Genomic DNA, 16,590 nt, shown 5'->3' with positions numbered 1-16,590 from the left:
TTATGTCTGAATTGTGCTCAAACAGCATGTAGAATGTATTTTTTATAACAGTGGATGACCATTGAGGACTCGCCGCCACTGTTTCTAATTTTTGCTATGAGATCTGATATTATGAGAGGCCACCAGGCCGTAGAAAAGTGCTTTGGGGAGGGGGGGGAGCGACACAGGGTTATGTGGGGGACTCAACCATCACCCGCAACTGCACTAGCATTGTGGGATGGGTAAGCCAGTGGGGATTGTGCATCCAAGGGGGAATAAGGCATCGACTCCCCTCCCTCCTTCCCCCACGTACCTAAAATACTGTCTGCAAAATATACACAAACACCTGCACAGACATACACACATCAAAGCCCACGCCAAATTCTGGACACAAACGTACCCCCTCCCCAAGATACTGATATTCCAGACTCTACACTCTTCCAAGCACACATAAACCTGATTCCCAAACACACACACACACACATATACAGAAGTTTTCCATGCCAGGCACACATGCTTCTTAAAAATCATTAAAACAATCCCCTCCATACATACATATACAAAGACACTCCAATACAAATGCTTCAGTCCCACCTGCCCCATCAACTATAATCCTTGGTACTCGCCTCGTTCTGCCCAGATCTGAACCCCACAAGCCTCTGTCCCATCTCAGGAAGTTGCATCTGTGTGGGGGGCTGCATCTACTCTAAACATCCTTCTTCTCCTGGCACAAACTGTGGTCACACCTCTGGGGAGGCAGGAGAAAGGGTGCGTGTGTGTGCTGTTAATGTTTTAATCAGGTTAAGACATGGGTTAAAAAGCTAGAACTTTTTCCTTGCTGGAAACACTGGAAGGAAAGGGTGCTTGAAGTGACTGCTGCACCATTTGGTCCATCCCTCACTCAAAAGGCTCTTGGTAGAGCCACCCGAGAGACTGCAAGTATATCACACAGTGATGTGCTTCAGGAGCATCAAGGTGTGTGCCAACCCCAGCGACCTTGCCTCCCTGTGAACGTGACTAGCAGCAAGTTTGGGATCTTTGTAGACATTGCCAAGAAAGCAAAAATGGAAAGTTCGGCCACCTCGCTGGGTTCGTTACGAAGTGAACGAAAGTTCTCCTTGGATGGTATTCGGGAGCCGTCCCTGGCAATGCATCATGGAGCACAGCTGCAACAGGTGGAGTAGCCAGGATTTAGAAGCACTGCAGACAATGTTGTTCTTGTGCTGGTCTTTTGGTGACGGACGGAGTCAAAGCTGCCTGCAGAGGTTCATGTGCTTTCGAAAACAACAGCCAGTGAAGTCACTGAAACGGGCAAACACAGCAGCCGAAGGGGGCACCCAGGGAGATGCCACTGTGATCCGTAGTGGCAGACCCCTTCCTGCCGAAGCCCGCACCTTTCACAGCAAACAGTACACAACGTAGTTCCGTGAACAGCCAGGAGGGAGGTGGGGAAGAGAGGCAAGCGGAAACCCCAGAGCCCAGCACTGGGAAACCTTGAGGAGCGCCCACTGGGCACGGTCTCTCAACAGTAGCTGTGAGTTTGGCCCTCTGTGTACACTGTCCAACTGGGCCCCAAGTAGCACCCAGACGGAGACCCCTCTCTCCTTCCTACATGGCCATACTGCGGCGGCGATGGGCAGCACTCGTCCAGCTTCCGCAGAGACGAAGGGGGAGCAGAGGTCTGGCTCCCTGGGCGGGCTGGGGGTCCATCGTAGGTGATGATGGGCTCAGGACCGTAGGGGGGCCGACCCCAACAAGACGGGGGAGGGCGGTATAATTGCCACATGGTGCGGCTGCATGGCAAAGCTTCCATGAGCTGGCGGTATTGCCCAGTGGAAGGGTATCCCCAGCCGAGCCTCTGCTTCTGAGGCAACGGAGGTCTGCTGTGGTGTGCGAGAGGCTGAGGAGCTCCGGGGTCGGAATGACTGCGTGGGTGTGATGCTTCAGGTGGGGGGGAAGACGCAGGGATAACAGAGGGGGGCTCAGGAAAGGGCACGTTGACGTAGATGGGTTCCTGCCGAGTCACCGCGGGTGGCATCGGCTGGCTGTGTACACGGCTGTTCTTCAAGATGGGTTGGAGGGACGACGAGGCTGAGGGGAGGTAGGGCTGGCGCCACGGCCTCTCAAACACCCCATAGGAGGCATTAAATGTGGCCAAATACTCAGGGGGCGGGTAGGGTGGCCAGGGTCGCGCCATGCCCGGGTAAGCAGGAGGCTCTCCGGCAATCTCGTAATAGAGATTCTCGTGTTCCAGCTGGGGAGGTGGCGTCCCATTAATGCCTGCCCGAGAAGAGACAGGGAAGCGGCTGCTGTGCCGGAGCTGATGATCCGGGAGGTAGGACTGGAAGGTAGGGAGCCTGCTTTTGAGGGGCAGGGGACTCGGGGCAACGGGGAAGTGTGGAGGAGGCGGAGGCTTAGGTGGGGCCGGAGACTGAGTGGATGAGGGAAATGGGTCTTGGGGCTGGCGGAGTGCAGGATAGGGGACCGACAGGGGAGGCGGCTGGTAGTTAAAGTTGTAGGCGATAGGTGAGGCAGGAGACTGGCAGGACAAGCGGTATGGGTCTGATAAGGAATGTGGCTGGGGGTCTCTCTGGGGCAGGTCGCTGAGGCCCCGCCGGTAGGGCGAGAAGGAATCTGAGCTACCCAAGGGTGAGGCCTGGCTTGACGGCACCTGTGAAGACAGAAGGCGAGAGGGGGAACAGTAGAGACTTGTAAAGCATTTTGGAACACACAGACACACGAGCCTGGCTCCTTCCCACAGAGAGCCCTCTGGTCACCTCCTCCTAGCCAGAGGTCATTTCGGGGGGGATCGCGGGGGATCGCAGTTCCCCCGGGTGAGGTGCGGGGGGCGGGGCACATGATGAAGCCCCGCCCCCTGCTTCCGGCCGCCCCGCTTCCAGCCCTCATTCAGCCAGGAGGAGGCAGGAGAAGAGGGAGGGTAAGTTGCTTCCTCCCCGCCTCTCCCCACCCCTGCCTGCCTGGGGCAGGGAGGGCCTTCGCGGGGCTTCCTTGCCCTCCCGCCGGCCTTGCAGGTCCACCGCCGGGCCCCTCATGGGGCTTGGCAGTGGAGCTGCAAGGCCGGCGGTGGCGGCCAGGACCATTGGGGGCGGGGGGTGTGGCCTTATGACACACTTCCGGTGATGTCAGGGGGGGTAGCATATGCTAATGAGTTATGCTAATGAGTTCCCCTAGCTCTTTTTCTACGAAACGACCCCTGCTCCTAGCGCCCGCTCAACTCACCAGCGTCCCCAGGGTGGTGACCCGTGGGTGCCATGGTGACCACAGACACCTTTCTTGGCACCTGCCAAGTGTTTTTTAAAGAGTGGGCAGGGCCAGATGGAGCTTTCGCCCAGCGGGGCTTCTAACTGGCTGTGCAGATTTTTAAAACCATTGCTTCAGCAGCAGCTGCCACCGCAGCTCAAAGATCTTCACTGCATGACCAAAGGCGTGTGCAAGAAAATATTCTTAAACAATATGTTCATTTTAAAAGGTACCCTGTGAGACACGGCTTCTGCCTGAAATGCCAGAAGTTTACTATTAAAACTGTACATAATCTCACTCCCTGACATTTTGTGGTCAGCTCCGCCTCCTACAGCAGCCATTTTGTGGCTGTGCCCACAGCCCTATGTCAAAATTCCAAAGGTGCCCACAGGCTTAGAAAGGTTGGGGACCCCTTTTCTATCCTAATCCCCTCCTACTGTGTCCGCAGAGAAAGTAAATGCATTCACAGAGACAAAGAACTTAGCAGAGAGTTCTCCTTTTGCCCTGACCGGGAGACGGCACAGGACACCATGGTGCATGAGGCAGAACATCCTCTCACCACCACAGTGGTAAAAGATAATAATACACCATGCACACACACTAAATAACGCACTTTCAATGCACTTTGCAACTGGACTTTGCTGTGCGAAATGGCAAAATCCACTTGCAAACGGTCGCTGAAGTGGGCCAAAACGGCATTATTTAGCATGTGTGAAGGCGCCCAAGTCACTGAGACTCTAAAGAGCAGCTCCAGCTCCAGCACCTCCCCAGGGCCCCCCCCATCCCCCATCCCCCTTCTAGCCCATCCCTTCAACGAGCCTCCGTCTCCTCACCTGGTTTCCACCCTGGCGGTCGCGACACTGGCTGCCTACGCTCCTGCCCCTGGCTTGGCCTTGCAGCGACGCAGGTCCAGGGGCCTTGGGGCCGGGGCGTACCATGGAGTAGAGCGCCCGCGCTCCAGTCGACAGCTCTCCTGCTTTGCACTCCAGGGATAGTGAGCGTCGGAAGTGCGTCCGTGGTTCCCTCTTCCCGTGGCCGGCTTGTCGCTGCTGCTGCTGCTGCTGCTGCTGTAGCACTGCCTGGTGCGCGCTCTCGGCCAGCGCTAGCGCCATCAACCGAGCTGGGTTCTTGGGAGGAGGAGGTGGGGGGATATGCCGCAGCACAGGGAGTGCACCGGGAGACGTGGGGGCCGCTTCGGCTTTGGGACCTCAGTAGGGGAGAAAGAGGGAGAGGAAGATCAGGGCGGGTCCTACAATCAGGAAGGATGAGACCAGGGGTCATCTCCGGCAGGAGCGCACAGGAGCGGAGTTGCGGCAATAAAGAGCCCAGGGGGCGGGCACAGGCAACAAGCCCCACCCCCTGCTCCCAGCAGCCCTCAGTCAGAGCAAGAAGCAGCCAGGTAAGTTGCAGAGTCCCCCTGGCCCCCGGGCCCAAACAGTCCAGTGGCACCTTTAAGACCAAGTTTTATTCAGGTACAAGCTCTCCCTCCTCTGTGTGAGGGCAGATCTGCACCCCACCCCCCAATAGCTAGCAGTCCAAAACAGTCCAGTGGAGACTGAGCGGTGGGTGTTGCCTTCTGACACACTTCTGGTGATGTCAGGAGGTGTGGCATATGCAGATAAGTTATGCTAATGAGTAATGAGCTCCTGCACCTCTTTTTCTACGAAATGATCCCTGGATGAGACCATCTCCATGCAAGGAAAACAGACCAGGCACCCGTTACATAGTGTGTCCTTCCTGTCCCAGGTGGTGGCTGGAGATCTCCGGGGATTACAACTGATCTCTGGGTGATAGAGATCAGTTCACCTGGAGGACGTGGCCACTCTAGAAGGTGGACTCTATGGCATTATACCTCACTGAAGTCCCTCCCCTTCTCAAACCCCGCCCTCCTCAGGCTCCAGCCCCAAAATCTCCAGGTATCTCCAGAGTTGGTTACCCCATGTTCCAGCCTAGAGATGTAGAGCTCGGAGTACTGGTGGGGCACCTGAAACATGTTCTTAAAAGAAGTACCCTTTGCATCACCTGTGCCTGCCCACCCTAACAGAATGGGTTGTTCACTCTATCAGCACTGGGGCTGCCAGGTGAGGCCAACAAGTGGGCAGGGGACTGACCAGGAGGCTCCGGGAGACGGGAGAGAAACTCTGTGAGAGGGAAGTCCAAAGGGAGTTCTGGGTGAGCTGCCCTCACACTTAAAGGGACTGTGTTCCTTTTAAATACGTTCCCTCCACTGGAAATAATGGAGGACGGGGGCACCTTCTTTTGGGGCTCACAGAATTGGACCCCCGGTCCAATCTTTTTGAAACTTGGGGGGGTTTTTTGAGGAGAGACACCACCAGCTATGCTGAAAATTTGGTGCCCCTAACTCAAAAAACAGCCCACCCAGAGCCAATGTTCCCTCTGAGCTGTGGAGTCTTGTGAGCAAAAATTCTACTTTGTGAGCTACTGGCATTAAAGTTGTGAGCGAGCGATTTGGCTGCTGCATAAATTAGTTTCCGCTGGAGCCACCCTTTCTGAGCTAAGACAAAAATGTGTGAGCCGGAGGCTAAAAAACTGTGAGCTAGCTCACACTAACTCAGCTTAGAGGGAACACTGCAATCAGCCCTCTTCAGTCTTCCTGTTCCCAGCCTTGTCCTTCTGACTCGGAGCTCCCCATGTCTGAAACATTCTTCCCTTCTCCTCTATCCATTAAACCAGGGCTCCCAACTTTTTGAACTTGTGGGTTCCTTTGGAATTCTGACACAGGGTGGTGGGAACAGCCACAAAATGGCCACCATGGGAGGCAGAGCCAACCACGAAATGGCTGCTACAAGAGGCTGAGCCCCCCCCCACACACACACACAGAGGAAGCCCAAGTGCAGGGGATGTGAGGAGTAATTTTAAAAAATACACTGGGAAATAGGGGTGTGGGAGAGAGAAAAACCAACACTTTGTTGGCAGGTGCCACCAAAACAATGTTATTTTAATCTGTGCAGCCAATCAGAATTCCATTGGCCAATCAGAAGCCCTGCTGGGCAGAAGCCCCACCTGGCCCCACCCACTTTCTAAAGACACTTGGCGAGCTCCAAGAAAGCTGTCGGCGGGCATCCTGGAAACCACGGGCACCATGTTGGGGACCCCTGCATTGAGTTGTTTCCTGTTCCTCCTCCAAGGTCCTGCTCAAGATCCGCTCAAACCGCACAGGCCTAGAGTAACTATCGTGCTAAGTACTCTACAGAGCCCAATTCCGGCAACCAACCAAATGTGCTGGTGGCTATGCAGCGTTAGCCCTGCGCAAAAGAAAAAGTGCCTCTGGGTCGCTCCCTGCTCCTTGAGACCCCTGCAGCTCAAGACGATGGTGACTGCAACTTTATGGAATGACAGGTGTAAAAAAAAATGTTAAGATACCAGTGATTTGGACAGCGGTGGGAATATAACATTCTGTGCTGTAGTAGGGGACCTGTAAATCACTCACTCCCAAGGCTGGTCTGTTTGCCCCAGTAGCTAAAAATCAGAGTGACCGCTGTGCTAATCAATACAACCTGTTGCCAGAGAAGATAGACAGCCATCAGGGCATGATAATTCTACAGTCAGTATGGCAGATGTTTATTCAACTATTATCTACTTCAGGCAGATTCAGATGACCATATAACGGTACCAGATGTGAGATTAAAAATTTCTTTATCGCTTGGCAGAATAACACTGTGGCGGTGAACCTGATTCCAGCCGTTCTTTCTATTACATATGTTACATCTGATGGACCCATTTATGGTCATTTCAAGCCGTAGTCAAATTATAGGGGGACTGGGAGGGGGGCTTTCCCCTATCTTTGGTGACAGGCCCCTTAGCTACTGTTCTAGAACGCTCCCGAGGAGGTTCTGATTTGGGACTTGGGATAATTTTGCCATTCATGATTTTTATGTTAAACATCAGAATTCAGTTGTTTGACCTTTCACAGATTTTCACATTCTGCTTTTTTAAAAAAAATCACCTTTTCAGTTTGCTGTCAAAATCACTGTGCTGTTTATTTGTGTCACTAACTTTCAAGGCAACTATGTTAAACCTTAGAGAGAAACAAGACTTTTGGGGTATAAGCGTCTGAGAGTTCAAGTTCCCTTCATCTGATACCTGATGAAGGGAGCTTTGATTCCTGAAAGCCTTATACCCCAGAAATTCTGCTGGTCTCTAAGGTGTTCCCAGACTCAAATCTAGGTATTCTACTACAGAGATAGATAATGAATCTATGAGGGAGGAACGAAGGAAGGAAGGAAGGAAGGAAGGAAGGAAGGAAGGAAGGAAGGAAGGTTCTAGTGTATTTATTTATTTATTTATTTATTTCCATTTCTGTCCCGCCCTCCCCGCACGCGGGCTCAGGGTGGCTTACAGGGCACAAGGTGCTATAAAACAGATGCGTTAAAACAGCAGAAGCTAAAAATATTAACATCTCACGGATACATGAAGGACTAGATTGCACATTCTCCATTACATGTCATGAGGAGGTCCAAAGTCAAAATCAAAAGGGAGACGGCATGAGCCATGATGTTCCCATTTCCCATCGGCCCATCCCCAACGATCCTGCTCCGCATATATGCGGTGGTGGTAGTGGCGGCCCCTACTCAAAAGCCTGGCCGAAGAGCTCCGTCTTACAGGCTCTGCGGAACAGTAAAAGGTCCCGCAGAGCCCTGATCTCCTATGGGAGCTCATTCCACCAGATAGGGGCCGCCACCGAAAAGGACCTGGCCCTCGTGGTAGCTAGCCTGGCCTCTTTAGGGCCCGGGGTCACTAAACGGTGCTGTGACCCCGACCGAAGTGCTCTTTGGGGCCTGTATGGGAAAGACGGTCCCTCAGGTATGTCGGACCCAGGCCATGAAGGGCTTTAAAGGTAAGCACCAGCACTTTGAAACGAATCCGGTACACAAAATATTTTTCCCCAGCCAAATTACTTTTGCCTCTAATCAGTTACCCTGTAATCTATTAGTTCTATTCATTCGATTACACAAAGGACTCTGGATGCATTCTCTCCCCTCCTGGGGCACTTCAGACACCCTCACAACCAGAGTGACTTCTCTAATCCCATCCACGGACTAATCAGGGATTCTAGCTCATGGACTGTGATTTCAGAGCCAGCAAGTGGCCATTCTTTCCAATTACCTGAATACAGAGTACAGAGACACGTGAGGTTGCATTCATGGAACACAACGCATGCACAAACGGTACTCACTGTGAGGAGACACATGGCCTTTGGCTTGTGTGAGCTTGCAGCGGACTTCGCGTTTGCAGCTGTCGCTGAGCTGCCCGCCAGCGGCGCTCAGCAGCATGGAGATCATGTGCGGTGGGGAGGTGTGTGCATTCAGCCCCTTGACCTCGCCGCCTGCAAACATTTCCAGCACCTTGTCAGGCAGGGAGACCGGTAAAGCCTCCGATGTATCCTGGCCGATGGTGGGGGGTGAACTGGGTGAGAGGGCTCCGATGGGGCTTGGGGTGCTGGAGTTGTCTGAGACGGAGGGTCGCCGAGCAGGGGGGCTGCACTGGAAGGTCAGCGGGTCAAAGTCCAATCCGCGGAGGCCAGGAGGGCTCAGCTCGAGCTCCGAGTCCAGTTCCGAGTCACCCTCCAGCCAGGAAGAACGGCGCCGTGCCACCATGTCTACGGCCCCGGCTGGGCCGTCCCCCCGGCCCGACACAGAGGAGCCCAGAGATGAACACGAACGGCAGGGTTTCAGGGTGGGGAAGGCATCACTACTGGAGTGGGGGCGTCGCAGGCAGGGCAGCTTGGGAAGACCTAGGCCAAAGACCAAAAGGCACATGGATCAATGGCAGACCCCCTCCTGACAAATTGTGTACCAGAGAGTATGAGAGACACGCACCAAAGCTACACCCCGTTTATGACCGGTGGAGACCACTGCGGGCTGAGCAGTCAACAGCAAGCGACCTGTGCATGTGGATTTATGTGAAAGCCACAAACCACGAGCAGTGGAAAACCGTTGTGTAGATCGATGTTCAGTTTGCTCAGGGTAGCAGCTATCGCCATGGGAAGGCAGTGGCCCGCTGCGGGTGACTTTTTGTCCAACTGTGCTGCTGTTGTTTTTTTTACGGGAAGAAGTCACCATGAAGTGGTCAAAGTCCACACACAAAGCGCTCGCCCCTCTCCCAGGCTCTCTCCTTCCCACCCCACAAGATTTACCTGTCATGCTGGCCTGGGAGGTCAGGGACTCCTCGCTCTTGGCTGATCTCAGGGTGACAGTCTCAACCTGGCCCCCTAGGGGAAGAGACGACGAGAGACCAGGTTATCACCAGCCCCCTGAAAAAGTCTTCGCCAATGTTGCCTCTGAGCGGTGGAGTCTTGTGAGCAAAAAATCTACTTTGTGAGCTACTGGCATTAAAGTTGTGAGCGAGCAATTTGGCTGCTGCATAAATTAGTTTGCTCTGGAGCCGTCCTTCCTGAGCTGAGACAAAAATGTGTGAGCCGGAGGCTAAAAAACTGTGAGCTAGCTCACACTAACTCAGCTTAGAGGAAACACTGGTCTTCGCTCATAATCGTCCACCTCGTTTCCAACCTCATCCACTCAACAGTTCCACACGTGATACTGCAGGGAACTAGTTTTCCAAGGGCAGGGCCCCCGATTCAGATTGGGACCACAGCATGGAAGACGCTTTACGCTTCCTTCCCTGCACCATTTTCATGACAAGAAATCTCCTGAGGGGTATTATTTGTCCCATGGAGGAACTGCACAGGCCGCCAATCAGTACGTCCACACCCATCCCCTCATAGGGCAATCAGCATCCCATTATGAGCCGTTTCTCCAACAAAGCCATGGTCCCGATCCACATTAAGTCCTGGCACACTTGGGAAATTAGTTCTCAGCACCGTGATCTGGAGCTCCTGGGCTGAAAGTCAGGTCCAGGAACCCAGACCCAACCTACGACAAATCGTCTTGTCTAGCTTGGCTCTAAGTCTCCATATCCCAGCCAATTCATTCTCGGCATTTACAACTGCAACGTTATTTACTAGAACAAAATTCACTGTTTGAGAATCCCCAAGTTTCTAGACCTTACGGCTGCCGAGTTAAACTTGGAAGCACACAGGAAGGGCTTGATAAGACCTCAAAAGCCCAAAGGAGGACTTTGTTGCTCTGCATGCGCTTTAAAAGCCCTGCGGCTCTTAAACGAGAATAAATTATACAAAATTGCGCAGATGCAAGGCTCCTTTGATTTCTTTACATAATTTACCAATCGCTGAAATCGCTGGCTTCTGATCAGCCTAAACTGAGCACAGCAAACGAGGCTTTTGCAGCGATCGTCTTTTTTATTGTTGTTTTAAAATGTTGTTTTTAATTACCTAACTTACATGTTACTGGTTAATTATTTAACTTATACGTTACTGTTGTCACGATTTGTGTGACCTTGTAACCCACCCTGAGCCCATTTGCGGCGAGGGCGGGATAGAAATCGAAATAAATAAACAAATAATAAAATAAAGTATGCAATTTATCAAGGATATGTTATGCTTCAGTCAGAAATGTTAACAGAAACAGCAACGTCCTTTTGAATGCATTTTGTCCTATAACTGAACACTTAAATGGCAGAAAAGGTAAGACAGTCTGAGTGTTAACATCTATGATTTTTGTTTCCTGGGCTCGATGTTCATTATTTTTGTAAATTGTCTTCTCTAAAGGCCAAACTTCTTGTTCAAAATATGCTGGGAATTCTAAAATCTCATCAATGGGTATTCAAGCGATTTTTTTTGCAGATCTTTGCCCTGCCTCGGTGTGGAATATGGAGGGTGGGGTAGGAAACATACAGACCTGTTTCATACACCCTAGAAGAGGGTAGCTACAGATCGGTTACAGGATGAAGGAAGACAGTTCAGGTACAAGGCGGCACAAGTCCACAAACCTGGGTATCAGTTGGGTCTCTCACCTGGCAGAGACTCTCCGAGTCCAAAGAGCTCTCCAAGCCGATGTGATTTCTTGCGGAATGTCACGGGGGCCTTGCCAATGGCAAAAAACGCTCTCCAGCTTGGGCCCGAGGTCTTGCGTAGCCTCCCGTTGCTCTCCGCCTTTTGCCTGCAGGTGAGAGACAGAGGTCAGCTCTGTTCCACCACCTCCAGCACCCTGGGTCAGAGAGAGCGACACACTCCCTCCGAGAGAAATTCAGCTCTCCCTCTAAGGGCGTACTGTTGCTGCAGGTAAAAACCCGGCATCTCGGTTGCCAAGTCACCTGTTAAAAGATCTTCCCCTGACCTGGATAGCCCAGGCCAGCCCGATCTCATCAGATCTCAGAAGCTAAGAAGGGTCAGCCCTGGTTAGGACTTGGATGGGAGACCACCAAAGAATTCCCGGGTTGCTATGCAGAGGCAGGCAATGGCAAGCCAGCTCTGAATGTCTCTTGCCTTGGAAACCCTGCAGGGGTCACCATAAGGGGCCTGTGACTTGAAGGCAAAAACAAACAAACAAAAAGCAAGAAACAGAAAAGGGCAAGGACCTTTCTAAGAATTATCATCTTGCTGCATCAGATCCGTCTCGTCCAGCATTTTGCTTCTAGCAACACCCAGCCCTGATGCCACCCAAAAGCTCTCAAGGAGAGCAGGAGAGGTATGGGTCCTCTGTCCCCAGAATTCAGTCTGGGGCCCGCCTCTCTGCATGGAGGTATCTGGGGCCCACCCCTACATCCTCCATCCCTGTTACCTGGAGTCAGGTGATCCCAAAACAGAGGAGACCTTTCCTTGCCCCTGCAGATCGGTGGACTCGCGTTTGGCCTCTGGTTTGGTGATCTTGCAAAGGGCTTGAGTGCGAGCCTGGGCCTCCTCGAGAGACAGCAGTCGGGTGGAAGGGCAGCTGACCAGCTGGGATTTGGGTCGGGGAAGGAAGCAGCGTCCTGGTGGAGGAGACAGGAAGTTGCTTCTATGATCACCAGGCTCAGTGTCAGAAGGACATCATTGCAGCACAAACAGACATTCCATGGACACGCACCAGAGAGATTTAGTGCAGAAAGTGGTAGTATGACCTCAGTGGGAAGACAGGTCAGGAAATACTCCCATCCCAGTGATGGACAACCCAGGCTAGCCCAATCTCATCAGATCTGGGAAGCTAAGCAGGGTCAACCCTGGTTAGCACTTGGATGGGAGACTACCAAGGAAGACGAGGATTGCTACGCAGAGGAAGGCAATGGCAAATCTGAATGTCTCTTTCCTTGAGAACCCCTACAGGGTTGCCAGAAGTCAGCTGCGATTCACTGGCACTTGACACACACAATGTCCTCCAAGTCAAGCTGCCTTTGAGAAGTTCTCCGAAACCACAACTGGTCCAGCAGTAAATGTTTTTTAGAACCCCCCGTAATGCTTTCTAAGAATTTCCGTAGCATACTAGAACACTACCAGCTCCTGGGGGGGAAGGCACATGATCCATAAAATTGTAAGAGGTACTCAGTGAATTAGATCAGGGCATCTAGTTGAGCATCCTGTATTACACAATCCCAAACGGGTGCCGTGGAGAGCCAACAAACAGGGTAAGGAAGCCAAGGCCTTCCCTTTGGAGTGGCTGTGGTTCAGTGGCTGAGCCTCTGCTTGGCTTGCAGCATGTCTCAGAGTCAATCGCTGGCATTTCCAGTTAAGAGGATCACATAGTAAAAGACCTCTACCTGAGACTGAGGAGAAAAACCGGTTTGAACAGACAGTATTGACTTTGATGGACCAATGGTCTGATTCAGCATAAGGTAGCTTCATATTTCCATGTGTAGCCCTGGTATTCAGAGACTTACAGTCTCTGAATAGGGCATAGGCTTTAGCCATTTTAGCTAGAAGCCATTGGTGGATCTATCCTCCATGAATGTGTCCAGCAATCTAGTTGTAGCTTGGACCTGGTCAGTGCTTGGATGGGAGACTTCCTGGGAACACTACGTAGACAAAATTTAGCTCCATGATAGAAGAAAGATATACATGAAATAAGCACAGAAATGAGTTCAGTGATTAATGTGGATACAGTGTCTATTCTGGAACCTTCCATGCTGTTTGCCAATATTCACTACTTGTCTCTCTCTCTCACACACACACACACACACAAACATCAGGGGAGTATATGGGACTCAAAAGAGAGGTCTCTTTATGCTTGTTGAAGCACAGGGCCAGCAATTACAAAAACAGAAGACTATCTCCTCACAAAGCCTCTTGGACGAACTCCCAATGGCCAGTTTTGTCAGAATCAGACATTCTGTGCCAAGAAAGGGGAAAAAATGTTGATGGCTCTTTGCCTGAGGTGGGGGAGAGAGACATCTACAGCTGTGATATAAATGTCAGTAAGCTGACCTCTCTTGGCTTCCCTTGAGAATTCTGGGATTTGTAGGAAGATGCTGACTGATTCTTAGCAGAATTCCTAGCACCCTGACAGAAATATGGATTGATGAGGTACCTGCACTGTCCTTTCCGACAGAGGTGAAGGTGTCGCTGAAGAGAACCTGAACGTTGTTGAGAAGGAACTCAACCACAAGGGACTGCACTCGGACTTCCTGGAAGGCATCCGCACCACACTGCGCTACGGACTCTAGAGCCATCGAACTGCCATGAAAAGGAGGAGGAATTACTATGTGGTCTGATATTTCTGTGAGAATCAAGAAAGGCCCGCGAAAGATACAAGCACACTCGTGGGCCCTGGGCATCATGCGTCTGACCTGGAAGGGACGTTGCACAAACCTGAGGTAGCATGGTTAACTAGGGAAGCAAGGACAGATCGCCAAATTATTAGATCACAGTGAACACAGGAATTGGCATTGGGTTGGTGTGGAAGGAACTTCCAGGGCATTATGGGTAAGTGTGACAGTGAGGAACAGATTAATGGAGGGGGAAAGGAGACAAAGGCTAGCAACAGCACAGGCAAAATCTCAGGTGAAGAGCCAAACAGCATTGCCGGCAGAACCCCAAAGCGGAACATCTGGGACAAATCGCACAGCGACACTTCTAAGGGATAAAACTGTGAGAAAGGACTGTTTACTTCATATATGCGACACCTTTGTCCCCAAGGAGAACCCAAAGAGGCTTGCATCATTCTCCTCGCCTCCATTTTATCTTCCCAACAACCTTGTGAAGTAGGTTAGGCCGAGGATGTGTGACTGGCCCGAGGTCGCCAAACAAGATGCCCTGGCAGAGTGAGGATTCAAAGCCAGGCCTCCCAGATCACAGCCCAGCACCCTGACCAATACATCACACCGATTCTCTCAGGAAGTTAAGCCCAGCAACTATAGATTCCTCATATGACGCAGGAAAGGTTGAGTTTCATGCCCCAGAGGACTGTCGGTAAGGGCTGTGATTAGCACAGGGGAAATGCCAGGGAAGCACAAGTATGGTTTTGAGAACAGCACAGGGAAGAGCCGGAGAGGGTGCCAGGCAAAGTGTCTTGGCAGCGTAGGGAAGGCGTAGTGCGTCTGGGCGTCTCACCGCAGCAGGTTGGGTGCCCAGACGATGGCTAAGTTGCGGATATGCATGCTGGTGTTTTGACTGTGCATAGCCATGCGTGCCAGGTGCCGGAGCAGGTATTCCAGGGTCCTGTTGGGACAGAGCAGAAGCTGCTACCGCGACAGCCGGCGTCTATGAGCCTCCCCCGCAACCCAGCCTGCAGCCCAGTTCCCACCTCCCACTACTCCTCTGCCCACCCTATCAGTTCTTCAGGGCTGCCTTCAGAGACAGCCATATTTCAGACAATCTGTACCTGTAGTGTGGCGGAGGTAGCTGCTGGATGACGTCATGGACACGCACCAAGCGATCCTCGTTCCCAGAGACGGACACAGCCTCCTGCAAGGGTGGGGGAGAAAAGGAGGGGGGGTCAATTCGGCAGCAAGGCTTCACGTGGAGCAGGGCCCTGTCAGTTTTACAAAGAGGAAGACAGAGGAGCGGCTTCTTGGAAGTCAAAAAGGTACCATTCTTCAAGTCTATCTCTCAATATGCAGAAAGAGAGACGCTGAGCAAAGCTGTAAACCTGAATTTTCAGCCCAGTTATGAACAATGAGACTGTCTAGCTGAACTAAGCAAAAGGTCTGCCTAGTCCAGCGCCCTGTCTCTGACTGTACTCAACCAGATGCTTTGAAATGCTCATGAGACACGAAGGACGAACCTGACTTTCTGCTCTTCCACATTCTCATTTTTCTTGCTTGTGTGTCCCTATTGCTTGGGAGGGGAGTTTCTGCACTTATTTTGCTCCCTTTAGTGGTCGAATCGATATTACATCACTGTATGTCCAGCATTAAAACTGGCAGATTTAAACTGCAGGTTTTTATGCCAGACATTGAGTACTGTAGTACCAAATTGACCACTAGAGGGAGCAAAACATGAGTGGAAAGGGGGGGGGACCCAAAGCAATAGGAACAAACAAGTAAGGAAGATCAGAATGCAGGAGAGTCCTCTGTTTCCAGAGCTGGAAGTGAAGAATCGGTTGCTCCTGGACCAACAAGCCCCACCCCCTGCTCCCAGCAGCCCTCAGTCAGAGCAAGAAGCAGCCAGGTAAGTTGCAGAGCCCCCCACCCACCCAAAACAGTCCAGTGGCACCTTTAAGACCAGGTTTTATTCAGGTACAAGGTCTCCCTCCTCTGCGAGGACAGATCTGCATGTTCCTCCCCTCCTCCCCCCAATAGCTGGCAATCCAAAACAGTCCAGTGGAGCCTGAGCGGTGGATGTTGCCTTCTGCCACACTTCTGGTGATGTTTTTTAAAGCCACCAGTATAATCGAGAAGATCTCCCATCCACTGATGACAGACCCCCACCTGACTGGCAGAAATATAGCCCAGACTGGTCTCAAACATCACCAAAAAAAGTGATAATAACCTCGGTTGCAGACTCTTCCCATGTTCCAGGGGATTTTTAAAAAGTGGTACAATTGCACAAATCCCCCAAACAAACCAATATGACTTCAGAAAAGCAAGGGAAACGATGCAAAGCTCACTGGGATTTTTAAAAGTGGTGATCGCGGCAGAGAGAAGACCTCAGAGCCCAAACAGGATGCAATTCTCCCACTTCTGTGTCAGGACAAAAGGAATCAAGCCAATCAGCAGCAAGTTCACTTGGATCATAGACAAGACTTTTGGATCATAGACAAGACTCATCCGCATCTCCTACTTCCTGCCCGACCAACTGGCGGTGTGGCCAAACCCCAGACTGGTCTCAAACATCACCAAAAAAAAGTGATAATAACCTGGGTTGCAGACCCTTCCCATGTTCCTGCCCGACCAACTGGCAGTGTGGCCAAACTAAGAAGCCGTAAGTCACCAGGCAAGAGGGAACATTTCCTCCTTTGAGAGACAAAGGATGCTGGAGCGAAGCTGAAGGGAGAGAAGTTAAATAACTGGGGTGGGGGAAGAGGTGGAGAAAACGGAGGCAGTGCCCTGAAGGGGGGT

The 16,590-nt window shown here is 51.8% G+C and overlaps 1 protein-coding gene across 1 annotated transcript in view; it reads right to left on the bottom strand.

The window, feature by feature from the left end:
• Positions 1-1,501: 1,501 nt before the first annotated feature.
• Positions 1,502-16,590, bottom strand: part of ARHGAP33 (Rho GTPase activating protein 33) — a 60,686-nt gene continuing 45,597 nt past the window's right edge. The window contains exons 14-22 of the mRNA XM_015408578.1: positions 14,913-14,995; positions 14,642-14,749; positions 13,620-13,765; positions 11,901-12,090; positions 11,134-11,279; positions 9,398-9,472; positions 8,438-8,995; positions 4,074-4,447; positions 1,502-2,650 (exon numbers count right to left, since the gene is read on the bottom strand). Coding sequence (XP_015264064.1) covers positions 1,502-2,650; positions 4,074-4,447; positions 8,438-8,995; positions 9,398-9,472; positions 11,134-11,279; positions 11,901-12,090; positions 13,620-13,765; positions 14,642-14,749; positions 14,913-14,995 — 2,829 coding nt within the window. The remainder of the gene's footprint in view (positions 2,651-4,073; positions 4,448-8,437; positions 8,996-9,397; positions 9,473-11,133; positions 11,280-11,900; positions 12,091-13,619; positions 13,766-14,641; positions 14,750-14,912; positions 14,996-16,590) is intronic.

The sequence above is a fragment of the Gekko japonicus genome, unplaced genomic scaffold, assembly GCF_001447785.1.
Source record: "Gekko japonicus isolate JY-2015 unplaced genomic scaffold, Gekko_japonicus_V1.1 scaffold1388, whole genome shotgun sequence".
Classification (NCBI taxonomy): Eukaryota; Metazoa; Chordata; class Lepidosauria; order Squamata; family Gekkonidae; genus Gekko; species Gekko japonicus.
The sequence above is the reverse complement of the archived record's forward strand: the minus strand, read 5'-3'. Positions and strand labels throughout refer to the sequence as shown.